Below are 25,548 nucleotides of genomic sequence, written 5' to 3'. Positions count from 1 at the left end.
TTTGGACCAGGTCATTTGAAAGGTGTAGGTCCAACTCCTACCAGGCAGAAGGGGATCTGAATGTTCATTTCCTTCATCCTTGTGAGTGATTTAACCAGTGCATGACAGAGGTAATTCCACCTTCCTCACTTTGGATATTTATCTGATTTGACTTGCAATAGTCTGTCACTAGTTTGCCAGTAGTTTGGGACAATCAAAACCAACTTTTTTCTCAGCGAATTTACTATTTCCTAACGTTGTTTTACCCACAATTCTTCCACTTCTTCTCTACTCATAGCATGTAATTCACTTGCTTTTCCATTTTGAAGAAGCCTTGGGAGTGCTTTCTTTGGCCTTCACTGACCACATTGCCAATATCTCTGAAACTGTTCATTTGCTTCCTTTTCACACTGCTTTAAGTTGAATTTTACTTTCTCTACATTTGAGTCCCTTTACAGTTCTTTATCTCCCTTCTCTTCAATTAATCTGGTTTTGCTGGCTGCATCCGCTCATAGGCCAGTTTCTTCCCTGGGCAAATGTCATCTTGTTCTCATCTGGTTAGGAATACAGTGCTTCTCCTGAGCTGATCATATTGTCTAATTAACTTGAAATATTTTAATACTTCCACTTCTTTCCACATCCTCATTATAGACTCATCTGCTGATTCAATAATGGCTAGGTTAAGTGCAGTTTCTTATGACTGCTTACTAAATTAATCTCAAGAAACTTTCTATGTGAAAAGTATGTGTGTATTATCCTTCTCTCTCACACACAGAGGCATATGCACTCAGACATAATTCAGACACAAGTATAATTCCATGTATGTTCATATCTAATGACAGTATTGCTTTCTCTCATGTACTCCATGTACGTAAGTTATCTTCAAAGCTGTCAAGTTGATGGTCACTTCTTGTTGCATGTTTTTTTCCAAGACTAGTGCTTAACACCAGTAATCCAGGTTGGTTTGTGAGGTGTGTCTGAGATCCTAAAAAAACATTATGAGGGGAGTTCTGAGGTTTGTGCTGGAAGTACTGTACTGCTTTTGTGAAGGTCTGATTTTGAACAGCTAAGCTTTGCATTGCGGTTAGCAGTGTTGCAGACACTGTCCTCTGTTGAAGTGGTCTTTCTTTTTAGACTAAAACCTAGCTCTTGCTGCTATGCTAGGTCTGATTTGACAGCTAAGCCTGATTGGCAGGATTTAGACCTGATGAACCAACTGTGTTGCTCAACTGCATGGATGCAGTAGTTGGTGGACTAGTGAGTGGGTGAAACTGCAGGATGAACTTCTCCACAAAGCTAATGGTTAGCCTGAGCTACTAATGCACTGGAGACCTGACTTTGACTTTACTTCCTGTCATAGAAACGTGTGCATAATGACTTGTTGGGGGTGGTCAGACATTATGTCATGAGTGAGTATAAGAGCAGAATATGGTTTTATATTAATGGTTTTATATTTTGGTCTGTATTTTTCCCAAAGCCCCAGGGGAAAAATGGTGAAGTGTCCTGCCTTTTTGTGTACCAGTCTTTACAGTTTGGAAATTATAGTAGAGTGGGTAGTTTCCGGGAAACCCTAACTAGATTTGAATGTAAGTTATGGGAAATGTCAGCAAGTCCGAGTGCTGTAAGAAAGGCTCCTGTGCTATTCACTCCTTTACAGACCTGTTGAATTTAAACTGCTTTTCCAATTTAAATTTAGGAAATAGATTTTCATTTGATGTTAGGCTGTGACTCATACCTATTAAGCTGTTAAGAGGATTCTCCTACAATTTGCCTGGCCAATTTGTGTCTCTTCCTGAATATGTAAAACAAAATATGTATAGAAATCATAAAAAAAAATGCTGTTTTCTTAATCCTCACATACAGGTTTAGCTTTTTGTGTGATTTTGTCTAGTTGTGGGATGTGGTAGGATGTGGGGACTGCCAAATGAGTTTACTCTTGTGTGAAACACAGGAGATGGTTGCCCTTTGTCTCAGCAAGCCTTCCTCTCAAAAACTAGTGACAGTTCTCTAGACTAGATAAGCCTAAGAAAATCTTCTGAGATGATTTCTTCCTGATTTTTTCCTCCTGCTTCTATCCTTGATAGAAGTAATGAGATGGAAAGCTGTCATTTTTTAGGCTTGCTAATGAAAAAATGGATGTTATGGAACGACTGAAAAAGTGCCTTGAAATTAGATGATAACTAGCTATTTTTTACATAGTTTCACTCATCCTTGATTTGGTTGCTTAATCTCAGTTGGCAACATGAATAATCAAAGCTCTGCCCTTGATTATCCCTTGCGGTTTGGTTTTAATCAAGGTACTAATGCAAGCTGAGTACAGCCTAGCCTCTTTATGTTGCTTTGTACATCTCTTCCCTGGTGGTGAGTTATTAATCATTATAATAGTATTTCAGGTTTCCAGTGTTTAATTTTTCTCTTTGGCTTTTGTCATCCCTCTTTTCCTCTCCCTCTGTGATATGTTTTGTGTACATGAAGGGCCCTGGGCTGCTAGTCTCTTAATTGGTTATTAGTCTTTTGTAATATGTGTAACTCAACACCCCAGAGGAGCAGCTTTTACTTATGCCAGTAATTCTGTTGGTTGCTGTGTGGTTATGGGGAGAGATTCTGAATTACTCCTTCAAGCAAAGATAGGTGCTTAGGGATGGTAGCATTTGGAGTCCATAAAGACAAAGGTATGTAGGTAACTGAAGATGAAGATGGCTGCTTAGTGGTGCTGGGTCACAAAATTCCCATGGACTTTCAGCAGACAATGAGAGGAAGATCATCACCTTAGATTTGGATGCCAACACACCTTTGTTGTGGCAACACAACACAACTATGTACATCTGTCACTTGAAAGCTATGCTCCTTCCAAGGGAACAAGCTTCTCCAGTTGCAGTGGGCAGACTCAAACCTATGTTTGGTCCAGCCTCCAATGCATCATCAGCCTGTGAAAAGTTTCCTAGCTGCTGCTTTGTGTTGTGCCCCATTCCAATAGCAAGTTGATCTTAGTGGAGTAGATACTCTGGCTTTTGCTGTTTGGAAAGTGTGCTGCTGTGATTCTGGCCATGTAAGAGATAAAAATGAGCAAACTTATATAAAACAACAGTGGATTTTGGCAAATTGCTTACTTTTTTAATCCTCTCCCCCATTTAAAACATCAAATTTTCATTATTCTCTTCTTTTAACTTTGGCCCTTTCCGAATGAGCACTGTGTAGTTACATCTGTTGGGAGTGAACAGATTTTTTGAAGTTGGAAGTGTCAAGTAGTAATGTATACTGTACTGCAGTCTGTAGCTTGTGACCTGCTGTTGTTATAATGACTGTCTGAGACCCCATGTGCCTGGGGCAAAGTGCATCCTTTGTGTTACACGCTCCGAAGCCAGTCATGGTGCATTCTTACTGGAATGCAAAAAAAGAAACAAAGAAGTACAATTCAGATGTATTGCTTGTCTGCAAGGTAAATGGTGAATTTATAATGGGCCCTCATGCAAGCAAATATAACCCTTGTGCCTAATCAGCAGAGAGACAGCGACCTTCCTGCTTCAAAGAAGAAACGCCAAGCAGGGGAGAAGATTATGTATACTTTGGTCTCTGTGCCACATGGAAATGACATCGCATCTCTCTTTGAACTGGATGCCACCACTCTTCAGAGAGCTGATTGCCTGGTTCCAAGGTAAAAAAAAAGGGGGGGTGTGTGGGGTGTGGAGAAGGCAAATAGTGCTGCATTGACAGGGTTCCTTCCTAGCATTATGCAGGTGAGTAAAGCAGAAAAAATCAAACACTACCAAGTATTATCCTTCAGTTAAAATCTGAGGTGTGTTCATGGATGAACAAGGGATGTATAAAACTTGGTACTGCTGGGTAAAATAATTATAAGGATAAAACAAGTGACACCTAAAAAGAGTCTGTGAAGAGAAAAATTAGGGGCACAATAATGCACATATGAGGACAGAATTGAGCCCTGTGCACTGCTTGAAAAACTGTACTGCTAATAGATCTAACTGAATTGTTCCTAGCAAAATAACATGTATGGTAAACTGGGCATCTCTTTCCCTGACAGATCATGATGCCACTGAACACATTTGCTATTCAAATGAATTCAGCAAGTGGCTTCTGGGTTTTAATTGTCAATACTTGAAATTTCAACTGTGGTGTGTTGCTGAGATTGGCTAGATAAGTCACTCCACGTAGATTGTCACTGAATGGGCATGCAGACACTTGGGGCTAGTTGTTACGAGGGTGGATTTTAAAGTGGGGTACCCGCAAATACTGATGTATGCAGCTTTGAAGTGTATTTGCTATGCTAAATTTTGCCACATAATTTGCTTACTTGAATACTTAAAGCCCATCAGCATGAAAGGGAGAGCGTGAATGAAGACCACAGTGAATATATTTTAAAAGTAGAATCCAATTGTAATTGATTTCTCAGCTCTGCTTTTTGATAATACCATAGATTATCATATGGAAAGAATTTAGAAGAATCTCATGTCTGCTCCTTGTTCACTTGATTTTCTGTTGAGAACTGGTAGTGTAAATGCTTGCTCCCTTGAACAGGGGTTTGCAGATCATAATGGTGAAGCTGTGAAACCATGGTCAGTTTTACTTTCTGGCTTTTGTGCTGTGACAGCTTGAAGGAGCTCATTACTCTGCAGAAAAAAATAATAAGAAAAGAATTGGTTTTATTCACGAAATGCATTTCTATTCAGATGGGATTTTATAGCACCTTTATTTTTAATTTTTTTCTTTAAAGAGTATTTTACTCCTAGGCTTATATAAATACTTAAAAGCAGCATTCTGCATAATTGTAAGATGCTGTTTTGTTCTTGTTGCAGCTCTGTTCTGAGGGAGAAAGGAGGAAACAAGGGAAAGGGTGCTGCAGTATCTTTCGTATCTCCCTTATCCTTTTATTACGAGTGACTGGTGTGACTCATGCCCTCAACTCTCATGTCATGGTCATGTGTTGTATTGCATCCCACCTTGCCCACTTGTTTGCTTTGTTCTTCTTTAGGAACTCCTATGTCCGACTGAGGCATTTGTGCACTAACACTTGGGTCACTAGTACCAGCATTCCAATAGATACTGATGAAGAGAGGCCTGTGATGTTAAAGGTAAACACATATGTCTTCAGGTTGAAATGTATCCTGGGTTCAGCAGTCATTTCTTCTCCTTCTTAGTAGCTGGTGCAGTGCTGTGTTTTTGACTTTCAGCCTGGGAACTGCGCTAATAATACTGATGTTTTTAGTTGCTGCTCAGTAATGTTTAGTCTGACCAAGGACTTCCTGAGTCTCATGCTCTGCCAGAGAGGAGGGGAAGCCGGGAGGAAGCAGAGGCAGGGCACCTGACCCAAACTACCCAAAAGGGTATCCATACCACAGCACGTCATGCCCAGGATGTAAAACTGAGGGCAGTTACCTGGAAGGGCTAGATCACTGCCGGGGTAGGGCTGGGTATTGGTCAGCGGGTGCTGAGCGGTTGTGTTCTCTTCCCTTGTTATTTCCCTTCTCATTATTATTATTGATGGTAGCCGTAGTGGTTTGTGTTATACCTTAGTTACTGGACTGCTCTTATCTCAACCCGTGGGAGTTACATTCTTTCGATTCTCCTTCCCATCCCTCCAGGAGCTGGGGGGGGGGGGAAGGGGGTGTGTGTGAGAGAGAGACTGCGTAGTCTCACTTCTAACATATAAAATACACATAATAATTAGGATAAAGGTAAGAGAATTGTTTGCTCACATTAAACCAAAAACTATTCCAGATTGGGACGTGCCAAACAAAAGAGGACAAAGAAGCTTTTGCCATTGTATCGGTTCCTCTGTCTGAGGTCAGAGACTTGGACTTTGCCAATGATGCAAACAAGGTTCTAGCATCAACTGTTAAAAAACTGGAGAATGGAACAATAACCCAGAATGAAAGGAGGTTAGTGAGTTTTATTTTTTTCCCTCCTATATTGGTATTTGTTTACTCATGACATCACAGTAATGGATAATTTGGTAGTATCTGTGAAATTGGGAGAGGACATTTCAGTGCTATGAGTGCTGGTCTGGGGTTAGATTCCATCTCTGTCAGAGCATCCTTGCTGCACCTCAGGCTGGTCGGTGTATCTTGTCCATAAAATGAAGGTAAACAGCACTTCCCCAGTTCACTGGCCACATAAAATGGCCCCAGCTCCCTGGGCAAATGCAAAGGTGTTTGTCTTAATTTCTTTTGATAACACACTTCTGAGCTGTAATATAGGGGTCCGCTGCATTTGATTCTCATGTTCAAGAAAGCCAGATGTATGGTGGGCAGCATGGCAAGACTCTTCGTTTGTGAGGAGTTCACTGTACTGCACATTCATGCTGCAAGAAAAGTAGAGGAACGTCTCAGAGTGATCGAGAAGCTGCCCCAATTAGTCCCTTTCTTTTCTTACTTGTTTTTTTCCTGTTCTCTTTTCATATTTTACATCATTTTGGTGTTTACCTTTGTGTTCATCCGGGTTTCAGCTGTAGTGCTATTAGAATGTCTGTTCTTCACACTCACCCCTGAATTAATGGATTTTGTTGCATATTGTAGCCAAATATATCCCACTGCCACTGATTTAGTTCCCTACTTGTTTTCAGCCGTCTGTGGTTAAACTGAACGTTAGACAGCATCTCTGGCAGTGTTAATTTGTAACTTCTATTCCACTGTGCATCATACGCAGCGTTTTGCTGAAAATGTTAGTTTTTGGTGAGAAAAACTGAATTTTTGCTGTCAATTGTCAGTAGCACTTAGACCAGCTGGTTTAATATCAGGTGGAGGATTTATAGTAACTGGCAAATCTGTAATGGCTTGGGTGTCGGTACTCAGCCTTGAAATCTGATGGGCCATGTCATGATTGAGTTGAACCAGAGAGGGATATGACATAATCAAGGTGTGGCATTTGTCTCTTAATGTTGCACTGCTGTGTCACTGCAACCCAGTATTATCAAGTCTTGATGTTGAGAGGTTGGTTTAATACATTTATAAAACATTTCACAGTGGTTTCAGAATAGTGCCATTATTTGTTTGTTCCTGTGATTTCCTTTGGGAAAAACCAAGCAACTCTTTTATCAGTCTTACCACCTTTCTGTTTAGGAAAGTAGAGGTCCCAATAGTTTATTCCGGGTTGCTCCATCCTGCATCTACCTTTACTACTTCTTCTGTAGGGGGGAACCTTGCTGTTCTCCACCAGTGGGCTGAGATTTTTAAAGCTAAAGCTCACTCAAGAGGGTTTAGCTGAATAACCCAGCCCTCTTGTGAGTAATGGAAGCTTTGTGTTTGGCTCTCAGAGATGACTTTGAAAATCTATTGGGCATTTTCTGGCTGCTTTCATAGCATGCCTACAGGTTTAGTAATTATAGACTAGATGCTGTCCAAATTCAGGCGATGCCTCCCTGGGGTAGGAGACATGCTCGGTTTTGTTTGTAAAATATTGCTAGCTCTTTTAATGGAGTTTCATTGAAATCTGTGGTCATCTGTCCTTCTTTCTGTGCATACCTGGCAAGGTACGTTAGTAACAAGGAGGCAAGGTCCACTTTCTTTTTGCATTTGCATTTTTATTCTTTTTGTTTTTTTCTGTAGGTAGGATGGAAGGAATTACTACTGCTTCTGTCCTTTTTAGCACTTCTGCAAATCTTCTTTTGTGTAGCGGAGCGTGAAACAAATATAGTAATTTTTCGAGAGTTTCTTTGGTCAGTGGGAAAATGTTCTAGTGACAGAATGTTTTTATTCCTCTAGGAAGTCCATCCTCTTTTTTCATGGACCCATATCTGTGATAAAGCATAAAAATCCTTGGTAGGCTATGAAACTGTGTCTTTCTACTGTTTCTGGGCCTTGAGGCCAGGTTGTATAGATTTTGGATTTCTAAATACTCTTCATCAATCCAGCATCCTGCATTTTTCTCCCTTTTCCCCCTCTGGTGGTTATTCAATGCCTTGGTAAACATCCCTGTGACAGATTTAAGCTTCTGCTGAGCAAAGGTCTGGAATCCTTAAGTACGTGCCAAACTTAACTTTGCAGTGATTGAAGTTCCATTGTGCTAGATAAAGCTTGTACTAAACAGTGATTTTCTTTCTTAATGAATCCCAGCAAGTGTTGAATGATTGTCTGTAATAATGATTTGTCTATTCATTCTAGGTTTGTAACCAAGTTACTGGAAGATCTCATTTTCTTTGTTGCTGATGTGCCTAACAACGGGCAGGAGGTTTTGGATGTGATCATTAGCAAGCCAAACAGAGAACGACAAAAATTAATGAGGGAGCAAAATATATTGGCTCAGGTATGTTCTACTGTATTAATAACTTGCTTTAAAAAACAGATTGTAGCACAGAGTGATTTGAGAAAATGTTCTTTTTAGGTAACCTTGCTTATGCTTTGTTGGATTTGTGTCTGGTTGGACTCGATAGATGTGACACTACTTAGTCAAGGCTTACCTCTTGATCTGTGGATCAGATAGAAGCACGGGGGGACACAACATGTTTGATAGCAGTTTCATGTGATTCCAGTAACATTTAAGACTTTATTTGATAGCAGATTCTTTACAAAATTTGCAAGAAGCTTGCAACACAATCCCAATCCTGCGAAAGTTCACCATATGGGAAAAATTCTAATGCCCTTATGGATCCCTGACCTTTTTTGTATGAGGGTCAACTCGCATGTAAATTAAAATTAATATTCTCTTTAAGTAGCCTACTGAAATTAAATAATTAAAAAAAAAAAAGGAGAAAAGGATGAGAATGGACAGCAGCCAGTGTTGTCCTCCCTTTTCATCCTTAATTTGCCTAAAGTCAGGGCACTTAGTAATGTTTAAAATTGTGAAGAGGAAGCAATATCAGTCAACTTGGCAGGAAATGTAAAGTTGAACACAGAAAGCTGTAATGTCTGAGATTGTGCCCGCACCTCTATTCAGTCACAGTAGATAACTGCAGTGATTCACTTTTGACTTTGGTCAATAAGGCCCTTGTGCTGATCCTGTCAGAGCACATTTTCATTGACTGCTGTAAGTTAAGCAAAAATCTGGGTTTGATTTTCATTCTCAGTGATTTTGATTTTGAACAGATATTCGGCATCCTCAAAGCTCCTTTTAAGGACAAAGGTGAAGGATCGATGCTGAGACTTGAAGACCTAGGTGACCAGAGATATGCCCCGTACAAGTACCTGTTAAGATTATGTTACAGAGTTCTCAGACATTCCCAACAGGACTATAGGAAGAACCAGGTCAGTGGTACTAAAGATAATTTTCCTCCTGATTCCTACAATTATATGTCATGGGTTTGACATCACTCTGCACTTACAAGTGGTAATGGTGAAAGGACTGGATTTTGTGGAGGTTAGTAGTAAAAAATCGCTGTAATATACTGCCTCATGTTGAGGAACAATGTTTTTGTTTTGTAGGCATTTGTATATGAATTGAATGATCAGCAATAAATATCATAGGTTCACCTCGTACTTTCACAAGCTCAGACCAAGACTGAGGTCCACTGTTTCATTTATGAGCTTTCTGTTATTAAAATTATTGTCTTGGACTCTGGATTATAAAGTGGGAAGTCTGTAAAACTGTCTGTTTCTGTTGCTTAAATATTTGTAGAGGGATGGCAGTGAATCAGCCCAGAGGTTTTTCTATCAGGTAATCTGATTTCCCAATTCTGGAGACTCCCTGTGAGCAAGAAGTATTTCAGAACATGGTGTTGAGTGCTTTGCACACTGCAGCAGAGAAAAACTCCACTAACTTTATAGGGCTAAGGGGACTAGAGATAAAAGATGGAACTGCTATGTATGGCTTCTTTGTTTTCTTTTTAATGCTTTACAGAAATATTTCTGTCTTTGGAGGGAAAGAAAGGGAGAAAGGAAGACTCAGCAAAGAAGGCTTCTTAAACGTCATGAAACCTTCTGTTTTTTCCTTTTAAGACATTGCTTGCCATTGCTTGAATTTTGTATATATTTTTATGGATTCATTTCTTTGGCTTATGAAAGAATAAGAGAGTTAGTCATCATTGAATCTGTTTCTGGGGGACATATTTTTGGTGTTCATATGTTCTTCTGTTCATGCCAGTTCAGAGAGGAAAGTTTTGAGGGTTATTGTTGTTAATTGAGCTGGATGCCTCTGATTCTAAAAGTAAAACATTGCTGCTTACCAGGTCATCATGAGAATTTTCATTTTTTCAGGAATATATTGCTAAGAACTTCTGCGTCATGCAGTCCCAGATTGGCTATGATATTCTGGCAGAAGACACCATCACAGCTTTGTTGCACAACAACAGAAAGCTGCTAGAGAAACACATCACGGCTAAAGAAATAGAGACATTTGTTAATTTACTCAGGAGAAATCGAGAGCCAAGGTTTGAAGTGGTCCACTTAACATTCTTGTTCTGTATTGATAGGATTTTCTGTTTGCAGTAGCTGTGAATCTGCCTATTATTCATTGTTTTGTTGTCTCTTTTTCCCAGCTTAATTTGTTTTGACCTGGCAGACAAAAAACCTACATGTATATGCATGTCATGCTAGAAAATATCAGAGCTAAATGCAGTTCTTGGGATTTGACCGTATCTGCATTTCAGAACTAGAGCTTACTGAAAAGAGGGCTTATACTTTACAGGGCATTTTTTGAAAATTTGGGGTTAGTTCAGATTGGGATAAAGAGAAACAAATGGAAATTTAACTTTCTTATAACTGCAGCTGCTCTAAGAAAGTGCCACTTGTGTTGGTTCCCCTGATAATAGTCTTAGTGCAATTACACAGATGTGATTTTTTCTAACCTTTTATTAGTACCAGTTTTCCTGCAGGTTGTAATTCCAGGTCAGGCCTGAAAGGGGCCTAGGTCAGTGAAGATCCCAGTGAACATGTGTCCTAGACCAGATCTTGTTCCCAGTGAAAAATTCTGGCCTTAACTTTCACTCATTTAGAGATTTTTTTATTCGCTTTAGGTCAGAATATAAAGGAAATTGATTTATTTTCTGATTGGATTTTCAGTTGTAAAATTACTGAAGTAAATAAATCTAAGAAATTAATGTACTGAAGGCCAAATAATGTCCCCTATAATTGTGAATACCATTTTTCTGTTAGCGATTAGGGATATTGGTCAAGGTCCTGGTGCTTCACTGCTTCAAATGTTCTGTATATGTCTGCAGCCGTGTTGCCTCTCCCATGCTAAGCTGTGTCGGATTTGATCAGTACTAAGAGGAAACCATATGAGAATCAGCTCCTTCTTGGTCCTGGCGGAACCTAGTGTTTACTGACAATCTCTGTCACTTTCTTTTTGTGGTAGAGAATGTCACAGTATTTATTACATAACTACATTGTGCAACTGCTGTGTATTCACTCCTTTAAGGCTGAAGTCCAAGAGCAATAAAGGCTTGAAAAATGCACCTTGCCAAAAGGGTGCAATCTGAACTGTAAAGGCTTGATCTTATGACGCTTATTTTCATGGAGAGTCTTGTAGATTTTGCAGCACTTGCTTGTGTGAATAAGAATTGCGGCAGTGTGCTCTAAAATGTGTGAGCTCCAAAATTTTAAGCCTTCCTGCATTTTAGCTCCAACTAGGTAACTCCCCCAGAATTCTATGTAATTATGTGCCATTTACTTAATGTTATGTTTGTGACGCAATGTTGCTGTGCACTGTTAATTACCTGTTGTCACAAAGCTTCATTTCAGTGATGGATAAAATTGTTCCTAAGTGCACCTTAAAAATGCTTTTTGTGCTCATCCCTTGCAGTTCCCGGACTTCAGAGGGGAGTATGGTCTGTGCTAATGCAGAAATAATTTTCTGATTCCCTCTGGTAGGATGATCACTTATAGAGGTTCAAACTATTGGATCTTTGAATGGCTGATAGTAGATAGTCAGGTTTTTTACCAGGATTTCTAAGGAAGTGTAGTATATGATCTCTGTGTGCTTGCTCATATCTGCTCCCCCACCAGCTCTTGAACCCCTTGCCCAGTTTTACCTTCCTTTGCTAGAGGAGTGGTAGGCTCAGAGATACTCAGTGCCTACAAATGTCATGAAAAGAAGCTACACAGAGGGAACAGGCCTTTTTTATATTCCAGTGAGGCAAAGGCTGCAATATGGACTACTGTTAATAGACACAGAGGAATCCATGAAAGTGGGACAGAAGCAGATACCTAATGAATGTCCCAACTGCAAGGAAAGCCTCAGTCTGAACCTTGTTAAATATCAGAAGACCTAAATTTGAGAGATAAATTTGTAGGAAACTGATTTCCATGAAAAGATTTTTTATTTCTGCTTTATTTGGAATGACCTCTTTGAATACAGAGGTCCTGTCCTCAGGTCCTGACAGATCTTCACTCATTGTTGGCTGTGTCACTTCAGAGAGTTTAAAAGGTATTATTAAACTGTGGAGGTATGAACTCCTTCGGTGCAATGGAGTTCATGAGAAGGCACATAGCTATCTCCAGGACAAGTCACATCTCCTTGCTACTTGCGTTAGGGAGATAAATGTTACCTGATGAGGAAGATGGGTGAGAATGTGTACTTTTGCTTCTTATTCTCTTCAAGGAAGAAAGCCTTCAGTAGAGGTCTCTTGCCAGCCAAATTTAAGACAGCCTCAGGCTGCTCTTAAGTTCTGGCACAAGTCTTTGGCTTTTGATTTGCTGACAATTGTCAAACTTGGGATGTTTTTCTTTTCTCTCCCTGACTGATCGTTCAGAACAATTCAGGCTGGCTCTTAAAGCTATTATTCATCTTTATCTGGTGTGAGTTACAAGAGTATGAATCAGCAAAGATCGTGTGTTGATGAATTTTGCAATATATGCTCCCCTGAGCATATTAGTGATGGATGTTAGAGATTTCCTCTGCAATGTTTCTGTGTCATATTTTAAGTCTTGTCTTGTGTTGCATCTGTGGTTTTTTGAGTGCAGATTCTTGGATTATCTATCGGACCTGTGTGTATCTAACACCACAGCAATACCAGTAACTCAGGAACTCATCTGCAAGTTTATGCTGAGCCCAGGGAATGCTGACATTCTCATTCAGACCAAGTGAGCATCCATAATCAGAACATACCTTTTTGTTACTTGCTCTGTTGTTATGAATTTGTAGCAGTTTGCTAGTCGCTCCATTGTGAATGGTTTGTGTTTGCAGGCTGGTTTCAACACAAATGGACAACCCCTTGGAATGCCCAGTCATCTCAGATGACATTGATGAAGAGGAAGTATGGCTTTATTGGATTGACAGTAACAAGGAGCCTCATGGCAAAGCCATCAGGCATCTGGCTCAGGAGGCGAAGGAGGGCACAAAAGCCGATTTAGAAGTTCTTACCTACTACAGGTGAAAACCTGCTTATTCAAATGGAAGAAAATGTAAACTTCATGCTGTTCTTATCCAGTTAATTTCCTAGTATCAAAAAAAGAAGTTGAGTCATGCCAGAAAGCAGGATTAAAAGTTTGTTTCAAGATTTTCCTGTAGGAATCACAATCTCTGCTGTCTATTCCAGGCAAATTTTGAGTTTCCTTTGCTCACGACACCTCTTTGTGTCTCTATAATTTCACTTCTCTTTTGTTTATTGGGCTGCATTGTTGTCCTGGAAGCAAGGCATGCTCTGAGGAAGGAGTGTCCTGTGAATTAGGGAGGAAATGGGATCATGGAGCAGGTTGAAAACAAGTAGTCCAGATGCTTCAGCCTTCCATTGAGCAATGCTTCCTTTAAGTTTCACAGGGAGTCCAGTCTTCGTGGGGGCCGGAGCCTAACATTATCATTTTTAATGGCAAGTTGATCCCTTTCTTAGCTAAGTCACTCTTGTTACTTTTTTAGGACTTATATCAGGAAGGCTGACATCAGGCTTTTAAAGTGAGAATCTGTTGTATGTTGTTCCATTTCTGATTTCTTCGAATACCATATGTTATTACCTTTTATTAAGGTACCAACTGAACCTCTTTGCAAGAATGTGTCTGGACCGCCAGTATCTCGCCATCAACCAGATTTCTGCACAGCTGTCGGTTGACTTGATCCTACGATGTATGTCTGATGAAAGCCTCCCTTACGACCTCCGGGCTTCATTTTGTCGGCTAATGCTACACATGCATGTGGACAGGGATCCTCAGGAATCTGTGGTACCTGTCAGATATGCCAGATTGTGGACTGAAATTCCTACTAAGATCACAATACACGAGTGAGTTTAAAGTGTTTCAAGCTGAAGTACAAAAGCATTTTGTGGGGTTTAGTCTCAGAAAAAAATGGTTGTAGATATCTAATGTTGATGCTTATCTATGTGAAAAGGTATTCAGTTGCAGAGCACAGAGCTATTAATTATTGTTACTGTTGGAAACTTCCATGGGTAGCTTTACATGGCAATATTTCAATTTCATTTTACACTGTGTTCCTATGGGGAACAAGCTAGGGAAAAATGGAATGGCCATTCCTCAGACAAACAGAACTTCAAGTAATCCAGTTGTGCCTAACATTACAGGTTTGTTAGGCCAGAACTTGGTTTTATACTTCAAGCTCAACTGAAAGCCACAGTTGGAAAGCCAGAATTTAGAGTTAGGTATCATTATTACCCCCGAAACAGTTCACAGAGACTTTGGCCTCCATCCAGCAAAGTACTTAAGCATGTGTTAAATTTAAGTATGGGAGAAAGTTTCCCACTGACTTAGTGGAAACCCTCACTGGCTTAATTGATTTGGTGGAGCAGCACCACTGGGTTAGACACCCAGACAGGGAGTATCTGGCTGAAGATTCAAACAGGAAGAAGTATAGTGCTGTAGCAGACAGAATTGCTTCTGTTAATGAGATGAAGGACTGTTTTGACATATATGAAAAATCAGTCCTAGTTGGTGGTGCAAAGGAGGAAGCTGTCCCACGCTGCTTTCCTGATCTGCTGTCTTGTGGAAATAGCAAATTCTGTATGATGGGTAGGGAGGACAGTTGAGACTTAGTGACTTATTGAATTGCCACAGCAAGATTTAAGAGTGCTATCTGCCAGAACTGTGATATTTTCCTGTCTCTGTTATTGCTGTTCACTGCAACCCTTCCTGGTACTGCTGGAGGGAAGGCTTGTGCATCTTTATGTGTCTATGAAGAACCAACTGACCTCTATCGCTTCTACTTACAGAGAACTAGAGAACTGACAGTAATTTCATAGCATCACAATGGGTTTTTTTTTCTTTATAACCACTGATCCTGATATTAGAGGTGTTTAATTTCCTTCCTTCTGTGCTTTGTGTTGTAGATATGATTCTTTCACAGACTCTTCAAGGAATGAAATGAAGAGGAAGTTTGCACTAACTATGGAATTTGTAGAAGAGTACTTGAAAGAAGTTGTAAATCAGCCCTTTCCTTTTGGAGACAAAGAGAAAAATAAACTTACATTTGAGGTACTACTTCTGCATCCTACTTATTGTATTCTTCCTCATTTCAGATAAGTTAACATTGATTCTTCCAAAATAAAGCTAGTTGCAGAATAATGTTTGTGTAAAATGTCCTAAAGAAGCACCAGTTCCTAATTCCAGTGTTCTTGGTGATGACCATTACTGCAGAAAATAACATTACTGTCTGCTGCTAAACAGCTGTATTTTTTCTTCCTTCTGCTGAGATGACTGCATTTCTCTGGCAAAAGGAAGGGTACGTGTGTGGGTGAATGGCTGTATATCCTTTCTCTCAACATTAGCGAAGCGTGCAGGAATTCCTCAATATAAGTCCTATTCTCTGTGTATGATATGACACTGAAGGAAATACTCTGAATGGCCTATTACTGTTTTTAAATATTGTTTGAAATTCCTGACAGAAACTTTAGATAGGCCTAATTCTTCTAGATTCAAGCAACATTGAATAAAGGGGAAATGCTTACATCTTTTATAGTTTTTCCTGCAACCTGCCTCCCAAGCTTTGGCACGCCTGCCTCAGGTCATCTGAAATCGCCTCTGTTCAAACTTACAACAGTCATCTTACTGTTCTTCTGACTTCCATCTTCTCCGCAGCTGCTTCCTTTTTAAACAGTTTCCTGGAGTCTTTCCTCTTGATCTTATATATTATCCCGGACACAATTGTATCCTTTCAAAACTTCCTAAATCTCATGTTGGTTTTGCTCTCTGTTTTAATTTGACTGGCCAATTGTTCTGTCTAACTCTGAAAAACATGTAATGTCACTGGTCTTAGTCCAAGGCCCGTTTAAATGACTAATGCACTAATTTTGATTGCTCTCTAGATCTGAATCTCTGTGAAAACTGCTGTGTGAAATGCAGCTGTATTGCACAGCCAAATACCCCAAAGGTTTCTGATATGGCCTTCATTTTTCATTTGTTTTTCTTACAGGTGGTACATCTGGCTCGAAACCTTATATACTTTGGCTTTTATAGCTTTAGTGAGCTTCTGAGACTGACCCGGACGCTCCTTGCCATTCTAGATATTGTTCAAGTTCCTATATCATCATACTTTGAAAGGTTAAGCAAGTTTCAGGATGGAGGTAAGAGAAGCAGCAAAGACTCCAGTGTGGAATTCATTATTTAGGTTGGACACATTCATGGAACATCTCATTGATCTTCCAATGTTCTTTATTCACACAGTAACCCACCAACAGGAATGTTGCTACAGGATACATTAAGATGGTCAGCTAGAAAGGAAACTTTTTGAACAAAGCTGCAGCCTTCCTGACTTATGGTTGCTCTGTTGGTGCTGCTGCTCCTTTGCTTGTTTGTAACTGAACTTTTAAATTGGATCTAAGCCTCAGTATCCATTGCACTGAACATCCCAACCAAATGCAGATAGCATCTGCATGGCCACACCGATTAAGATGGCTCATGTATGGCACAAGTGTTTATTATTCATCTTAGCCTTTCATTTAAAGGGGGAATAAGATGTTTCTGGTTCAACAAGTGCAGAAGCACCAGATAGGAGTCCGGATGAGGCTGTTCTCTGGATGTGTTTGTCAGTTTAGGATATTCTTTTTTAAATCCAGACCAGAGTGCCTGTCTGACAACTCCAGGACAATACTGTATGTCCCACTGCCTTTTCTACCATGGCTTAAAACTGGGTTGAAGAATGAGCATGCCAGGAAAGTGCTGAAACTTAGCAGTTTAGTTTTCCTGTGTGTGTGGATGGGAGGTGTGACAGTCATGTGGGCTGAAGGTCCAGGAGACAGATGGCAAATTCTGTTTTAATATGTGGCTGTGTAAGTGTCATTGCACTGCCAGCTGGCCCACAGCAACAAAAAGGATGAGCTGTCTTGTTTGAAACAACAATTATTTTGTATTTTCTCTGAGATGTCTTTTCCCAGCCTTGAATTTTCCTAATCATCATTCTGCTCAGTTGCTTCTACAGATGCCCTATGTGAGTGTACTATCCTTCGTAACTTTTCCTTCTTTGAAGTTCACGCACTCTGGAGAAGCGTAGATAGTCATTGTTATCTCCGAGAAGTCTTATGCTTGGTTCTTTTGATCTTTACTCCATTGCTGCCAGTACACTTTACCAAAAGCCCCTTCAGTCTTTCCTGCAATGCTGTGCACACTAAGGCATGCTGTAGCCGGCTGCAGTCCCTCTACAGTGCTAGACAAAGACTGTATGTTCAGACACTTGGAATTATGTTTTGCTTTTTTGTCCCTGAAATACTGCATTGCAGACTGTCTTCTTAAATAGCTCTGGGCACAGTTTGGCTCCAGATACAATCTTGGCATGTTGGCAACATGGAACATGCAGATATGGTTCTTCTATTTAGTGCTCTCTCTGCTCAAGTCTTTAATCCTGATTAGACCACTTGTTTAATGTTTTTACTCACATTCATACCCATAAAATTATATTTTGCCCTTAATTCCCTTTTATTTCCATTGAAGGGTTTCCTTTCAGGCTATATAGGAGAGGGAAGAACCACCCATTAAGTGCAAACAGACCTGCTCTCAGTTATACAATATTCCAGAGCAATTCCATGTTCATGAATTTGCTCTGAAATAAACGAGTGTGAAAAAATGCACAAAATGTCGCCACCATGCAAATGGAAACTCTGTAGCCTTGTTAGTAACACTAAACCATTGCCTAGAGCCTTGTTGGAAACTTTTGTTACACATCTCTTTTTTTGTCTTTTATGTTCCTCCAGTAGAAAAGGCACGGAACAAAGGTGGGATTTTTGTGTATCTTTGATTAGCTTCGGTCTTTATACAGATTCTTTAAACTTCTTTCTTGGCTGTAGTTATCTCCAGGGATGTTTATCTTTTAAACACTGGAATCAGTTCAGGGCAGGGTGTTACAATCCACTGATGTTCTTTTGGAGTTTGTTGTTGTTTTTCCCCACCCCTCTTACCCCCCCCTTTCCTGCCAACTGTATGTCTATAAAGCCTTTAGAGGGGTCTTTTTGCTAGCTGTTGTGGTTTAAGCCCAGTCGGCGACTCAGCCACGCAGCCTGTTTGCTCACTCCCCCCACTTCCACCCTCAGCTCCCAGAGGGATGGGGAGGAGAATCGAAAGAATGTAACTCCCACAGGTTGAAAAAGGAGCAGTCCAGTAACTAAGGTATAACACAAACTGCTGCTGCTACCACCAATAATAATAATGATAAGGGAAATAACAAAGGAAGAGAATACAGCCGCTTACCACCCGCCGACCAATACCGAGCCCTACCCCGACAGTGATCTAGCCCTTCCGGGCAACTGCCCTCAGTTTACATCCTGGGCATGACGTGCTGTGGTATGGGTACCCCTTTGGCTAGTTTGGATCAGGTGCCCTGTCTCTGCTTCCTCCCGGCTTCCCCTCCTCCCTGGCAGAGCACGAGACTCAGAAAGTCCTTGGTCAGACTAACCATTACTGAGCAGCAACTAAAAACATAGAATCATAGAATAGTTAGGGTTGGAAAGGACCTTAAGATCATCTAGTTCCAACCCCCCTGCCATGGGCAGGGACACCTCACACTAAACCATGCCACCCAAGGCCTCATCCAACCTGGCCTTGAACACCGCCAAGGATGGAGCATTCACAACCTCCCTGGGCAACCCATTCCAGTGCCTCACCACCCTCTCAGTAAAGAATTTCTTCCTTATATCCAATTTAAACTTCCCCTGTTTAAGTTTGAACCCGTTACCCCTTGCCCTGTCACTACAGTCCCTGATGAAAAGTCCCTCCCCAGCATCCTTGTAGATGTTATCAGCGCAGTTCCCAGGCTGAAAGTCGAAAACACAGCGCTGCACCAGCTACTAAGAAGGAGAAGAAATGACTGCTACTGCTGAACCCAGGCCACTAGTTCATATTGTTGTCAGTTGTGTCTGCCATCTTAAAGGAGACCAGAGATAGACATATTGGCTGTGCTGTCTCATCTTAAAAATAGGCATTGAAATTTTAGGAATAGCTGTAACCCTTGCTGGAGGGGCTTTCTACAGTCTATGATAAAAGAAAAGGATGCCCATCTTCTGATGGTCTTATCTTGTCTTCAGCCTCCCTCTTCTTTTCTGATTGCCAAATTATGAAACACAGAAACTTGTGCATTCACTTTCCAGCTGAGACTGGAATGATCTTAATATTTAACTGCTATGCCCAAGCAATTTACCATTCCTCTTTCCTTCTCTGGAGGTGCATATTTACATACCCATGGGCAGCATTAGGCTTTGAAGATGCATATGTCGCAAGGATGCATAATTTAAAAGCAGTTTAGGCAGTTTTTTAACTCCTAGTCACTAATTTTGAGCACTCAGCTCATAGAACTTCGTGCCTGAAGAATATATTTCATGTCTGAAGAATGTATTACCAAAGCAAAACAGAGCAGTACTTTTCATTAAAAAACCCCCCACAAAACACAGTCAGCATTCACCTTAGTTGCAGATTAAGATTAGAAAGGGAATTTAGGAAGAAAGCACAGGTACTGTAGTTACTGACATTCTGGAGACAGCTGCTGTGGCTGAAATATCAACTCTTTGTAACTTCTTCCTGTCTTTGTTTCGCGTGGAAGCCTGCTGGTGAGGGCTGAATCAGACTGTGGGGGCAGGAGTTTGGCTGGCATAAATTAAATTAAAACCAAAAGAAAACAAAGTAACTTTTATTGGGTAGCAGTCCTTTCAAACCAGCCCTGTGATTGTCTTGCACCCACATCCTGATTTTGTCTTTGCTGCAAGGTAATGAGAAGGTTTGAACAAGGTTCTAAACACACAGAGCGTTTGATCTGCTTGTGTGCTCTCTGCTTTGCTAGGTATCGTTTAGCCGTAGCTGAGGTTTGATGTGTCCACATTGAGCTAGAAAGAGCTGAGCTCAAGGGATTTGCTGGCTTGTGCTGTAGTGTACATGGCTGCTTCTGTGTCCAGTCTTTTCAGACTTAATGAACTTGTGCTTGAGCCCACAGTAAGGTGCAGAATGTGCTTATGTTTTCTGTCTGAGTGGTGGTGGGCTGGAACTTCTGTGCCTCTGCATGTGTTGGACTGTAGATGATGCTAAGGATAAGTGAGTCCTGATTTGAGAGTGGGCTTGAGTCTGTGACAGGGAGTCCTTGCTGTATTAGGGTTGCTGAAACAGGCCTGTATATTGGATGCTCATGTGTCCTAATGATGTTCTTGTACTTTTTTATCTTCTGGGGGAAAGGGAAAGAGCATTTGCGCTTGCATATTTTTGCATCTTGTGCAGTCACATCTACTCAAATAAGTTTGACCCCAAAAGTAGTGATGTTACCAAGGAGTCTGGATCCACCTTGTCCAGGACCCCCTAGGGAATGAACAGGCCAACAGAGAAATTGGTCTCAGGAATTTTATCTAGATCCACCGTCACTCTGATAGTAAGCATTGTTCACCAGGCAAAACTGTAGATTTGCATTGTTCTCACTTTTATAGTACTTACAAGATTGTACATCAAAGGTTCTCCCTTTCCCTTTTACACAGATAACCTCTTTGTTATAAAACAGAGTTGTTGAGAACGTGTTAGTTGCTTTATCAGTTACCTGTCTTGGCTTTTTATTGTCCCTTTTAACTTTCAATACTGGTCTCTTAGGCTATTAAGTACAAGTAAAGTAAAAAAGCTTACAACAGAAAGTAACTCAGCCTGTTTTTTTGTGGTTTTTGAAAATGTGTTGGCATTTCTAAAATCAGGATGGTCTGTTGATTTTTTTCTGACCTTCCTTATTCATAACTTCCATAAAATACAGACAGATGGATTGTTCCCTGCCCTCATTCAGGATAGTGGGAGCCCTCCCTTCGGTCAGTTAGGGATGAGGATGATTTCTTCCTGCCTTTAGAGGAGGTCAGATTCTGTTCTCCCGTATCTTTCCAGGCTGCAACAAGGGTCTCGCTACACAGCATCCTCTCTGGCAGGCCCAATACTTGCAACATTCATATCATACCGTTGAGAGTATTGAAGGTAGATGCCCCTCCAACACATTATTGCTCTAGGGATATGCAGATTTACACAGCTTCTTTCTTACAGGAAGTTAGCTTCTCCTAGTTGCAAAGCTCATTACGTTGATGTTATTAAAAATAAAACCAAACCAACGAAAAAAACCCACCACACAGAAAAAGGCAAGACTCTATCTATTGTGATTTTGTGTGTATACTAATAACGTGTGAAAGTAAATTATTAGTTCTGGGGATTATAAAAGTTGGGTTGGGTTTTTTTTTTAATCTTTTTTATGCATTTAATCAGTGATCACAACTGCCTAAGCATTAGCTTTAATTCAGTAAAAACACGTATTTCAGTCTTTGAGGTGTAAATGGGTCTAAATCCCATTTTTGACAAACATTGAAAGCCAGCCATGGTGCTGGAGACTGATGGTTTAATGATATAAACAAATGTGCTTAAATTTTATCAAGCACTATTGGCCTGATCCTGTAACTCTAATGTAGGAAAGTGATACTGAATACCAGCTTGGGCTCTGCATGTTGTAATTTTTATCACTGTCTTATTGTAAATATACACAAATTAATATTAAATGGATATTTAACAGCAATGTTTTCTCAATAATTACACCTATTCAGAAATGCAATTGATTTTCAGGTTGTAGGACAAATGACCTGATAGGTCTGACCAAATGGAAAAGTCACGTAATTCCTATTCTGCCGCTGTAGTGGATCCAAGGTGGCAGCTCCATAGATGTTCAGAATTTTGGGTAGGATCTATTTATTTTAGGTCTTGCATTTTAGTTCTGTTCAAAAGTATTGATTTCTATGGGAAACTCAGTGCTAAATAGATGTGGGGACAGATAGGGTATACTGCCTTTCCATTGTTGACATTGATCTGTTCCAGATCTGTAGCAACAAAAGCTTCCACCACCTGATTCCTATAATGTGAAGTTGTAGAGAACTGGTGAGCTTGGCTCTCTACTGGTTTTGGCCACTGCTCCACGCTGTGAAAACTGTAGTCAGAATTTTGGCGGTGGGTGCAAATATATTAATGATGGGTGTAAGAATGAGGTGGGTCTTGGCTTTGGAAAGCCTGCCTGGAGTTGTGCACCTCAAAACTGAAACAGCCAGATTTATAGCCAACAATCTTCTCTTCTTCTCTGTTAAATATTTATTTTTTAAATAGACCCACTTATTTCAGTAAAGCTCCTTGCTAAGTAAAGAAGTATATATGACAAGTGTTGAAGGAACTCTACAAAGTGGGATGTATTTTCAGTCTTAGTGGAAGTTGCATGAAGACTTAATTAACCTTTTACCTCAAGATGTCCTTTTCCATCCTTTGCTTGAATTTTGAGTCCCCTTGATGGCTGAGGTAGTCCTTGATGTTGTGAGTTTCTCTGTCTTGGTTCTGCAAAGATACTGAAAAGATCCTTACATTACTGTAAATTTTACGCCTTACTCCCTTTAAAAAGCTTGATTTTAATGTCACTGTCAGTTACTGTAATCGGAATTAAATTAGTGTGCATGTAGTTTTCAGGTGTGACCTTACTTGATGAAGACAGATTGGGGAAAGTTGGCTAGAAACATTTGTGAGATAGAATCCTGGAAAAAGAAAAGATCTATATTTTTGGAAAGGCTTCTTACCTAGATTGCATCCTAAAAATGAATTGACTTGAAAATGTTGCATCCAACTTCCTTTTTTTTTCAATCAGTGTCTTAACTTTGAATGATGTTTTGAGGTTATTTGAACCTTTTTTCTATTTCTTTTTTCCCTTTTAGATTCTGTAAAATATGGGGTTTACAAATTATACTACCTGTATCCTAATGAGGCATTTTTTTCTTAAGGAGAAAGTGAGAACTTCATTTAGTAGTGCTGTCGTTCTGGCACCTTTCAAGAACATTATAATCTCTTGCAATTTTAATTAAAAGGTAACATCATTGCTTTCCTGCTAAGTGCACCCTGCTGTATCATTCAGGAGCCAATCTGTCTTGTCCAATACTGGTTATTTATTCTCTGTGAATTAAAATGCACATCTTTCTCTAGGTGTGATTTGATATTTCAAATAACTTATTTCAGTCAAGCCATGCAGGTACAGCATATGTCAGGTCTGAAAGACGAAATGACGTGGCAGTATTAGCAGGCAAGCTACACTTTTGCCATGGAGTCCAGTGCTATTTAGTTAACATCATTTGGGAATGAGAATAATGACATGCAAGGAAATGCATCCTTGAATTGAAGCTGCATATGTCTTGGGATGCAATTCACAGTGCTGGGCACCAATGTGAAAAAGCCCTTGGTGGTACAAGCATGCATTATCTGCGGAGCATGTCTTTCCCTCAGGAGCTCTATGTTAATGGCTACAATTTTCCTGAGCCAGTGTCCACTGACTGATCAGAATCTTTCAGTTCACTTCCACAAAGGAAGGCTATGCTCAGTCTTTCTGAAAAACAGGTTTTAAAAACTTACCTATAATAAGCTCCAATTGCTCCTGCCTCTGATTCTCTGATTTTATGTGATTCTCACATAAAATGTATTCTCATAACTGGCCCAACAGATGCCTTCTTTCACCTATTGAAATGGGTAGCCAAATATCCCAGCTGCTTCACATTATGTCTAGATCTTCAGCTTGAGAGCATATTCCTCTTGTAGACTGACGGGACTAAGTATCTGTCTGTAGGTGTCCTGAGATTGTGGAACATTTCTTTGAAATGTAGCAGGGAAAGTGACCTGTGTCATACTGCAAGCTTTGCTGCTTTGTTGTGATGTACCTCAAAGGATCCTACCCTCATAGCGGTCAAAATGGGGAGCCCTTGCTCTCTCCTGAAGACTCCAGCACTGGTGGGCTACCATCCCTCTGCAAAGGAGTACTTTTATATCAGTATGTCAGGGGACTCTTGTCCAGTCGTCTGTCCCTTTGATACATCCTGTTAGCCTGCTTAGTCCTTCAGCTTCAACTGAGCAAGAAGATAAAGTAGTGTTTTCTTCCAGCCCTCTTGGCTGCCAGTAGAGATGCATAGTGCTTAGAAACAGCAGTGAGGTCACTACTAGAACACAGTTGACAACAAGCTTGGACCTGCCATTTCTATTGTGCCTGTGGGTCTTTGTGACCAAGAAGGACCAGCTTTCATCCAGGACTATTAGAAATCAGTATTGTTTCTCAGGCTTGCATCCATGTCTGTAGCTGCTCTTTTGCCTAGTTAACAATTTGAAATATCTTCTTGAGGCATAGTTTGATTAGCAGAGCTAATGAGGCAGTGGCTGCCTGGCAGACTGGAGCAATAATTCATGCCAGCAGTTTACAAGAGAGGAAAAAAAAAAGAGGGTTACAAGGGAAAAAAGATTTAACCCTTAGGAAAATTAGGTGTGTTCATCACAGATGTCTGCAGTGAAGCAGTTGCTGTTCAGTGGAGAATATTGTTAGACCAAAGGGGAGGTCAGTCTGAGAGTTTTAATTCTCTGGCATGGACCATTTCTTTTCCCTCCTTATTCTTTCCCTCATCATGAGACCTGTGCACTAATGTGATTCCAGAGACTATTGCTCTTCTAGGAATCGATACCCGTTTCACAGATGTAACTTGTCTAGAGGGCTTGATTCCCATGCTGTATTTTACCTTCAAGGCCAGCATGCTGATATATTTTTCTCTTTGTCTAGCATCCATTGTGTGAAAGTTGTGTTTTTGACACTGCTGTGTGGTGTTTGGGATAGGCAACATCAACAGAATCTTCAGAATGTCAGAAGAAGGTGAAGTTTGGTGGAGTTTCACCATGGCTGGGCTGTGATGAGTTTGTATGCAAAAAGGGAGGACTTGTGGACATACCGTAGGTCAGTGGAGGCTGAGGTGGCCAGATTCACTCAAGGGATGAGTTTTAACTGTGTCATCTGCATTGCCTATTATTGGGGGTTTTGTTTGTTTTGCCTCATTACTCCTGAGGGCTGTATACGTTATAGAAGTGACCTCACCTTCTGCCCTTAATGTCATGCATTAGGTTTTCTATGAGGCTTACCTGAGGTCAGCTAGTTACTGAGTAATGAAAAATGGTTTCATGAAGATATGAAGTGTGATTCTTGGTCTGTTTATGGTAGGTTCTGCAGTTTTTATGGGCAAATTCTGTAGAAAACCTGTAAATATTAATATCTCTTTCACAAACAGAGCTGTAAGGCTTAATGCGTCTGGCAAATAATATATAGCTACTGTATGGTTCTCTGCACTAATTGTGAAATACCTGAAATGCTGTTGTACTGGGAAGCAAACCGTGAATGCTGCACAGCAATTGGCTTAGGAGCATTTTGAAGAGAAGGCATGAATTGCCAGCTGCCTTTGACAGTTGTTTTTCTTTCTGAATA

The 25,548-nt window shown here is 40.4% G+C and overlaps 1 protein-coding gene across 1 annotated transcript in view; it reads left to right on the top strand.

The window, feature by feature from the left end:
- Positions 1-25,548, top strand: part of ITPR2 (inositol 1,4,5-trisphosphate receptor type 2) — a 265,600-nt gene that overhangs the window by 72,582 nt on the left and 167,470 nt on the right. The window contains 11 exon segments of the mRNA XM_080617700.1: positions 3,480-3,634; positions 4,970-5,069; positions 5,716-5,876; positions 8,097-8,238; positions 9,018-9,176; positions 10,125-10,297; positions 12,831-12,950; positions 13,054-13,239; positions 13,829-14,080; positions 15,140-15,284; positions 16,222-16,372. Of these exon segments, the coding sequence (XP_080473826.1) occupies positions 3,480-3,634; positions 4,970-5,069; positions 5,716-5,876; positions 8,097-8,238; positions 9,018-9,176; positions 10,125-10,297; positions 12,831-12,950; positions 13,054-13,239; positions 13,829-14,080; positions 15,140-15,284; positions 16,222-16,372 (1,744 nt within the window).

The sequence above is a fragment of the Psittacula echo genome (genome assembly GCF_963264785.1).
Source record: "Psittacula echo genome assembly, chromosome: 1".
NCBI lineage: Eukaryota > Metazoa > Chordata > Aves > Psittaciformes > Psittacidae > Psittacula > Psittacula echo.
The sequence above is the reverse complement of the archived record's forward strand: the minus strand, read 5'-3'. Positions and strand labels throughout refer to the sequence as shown.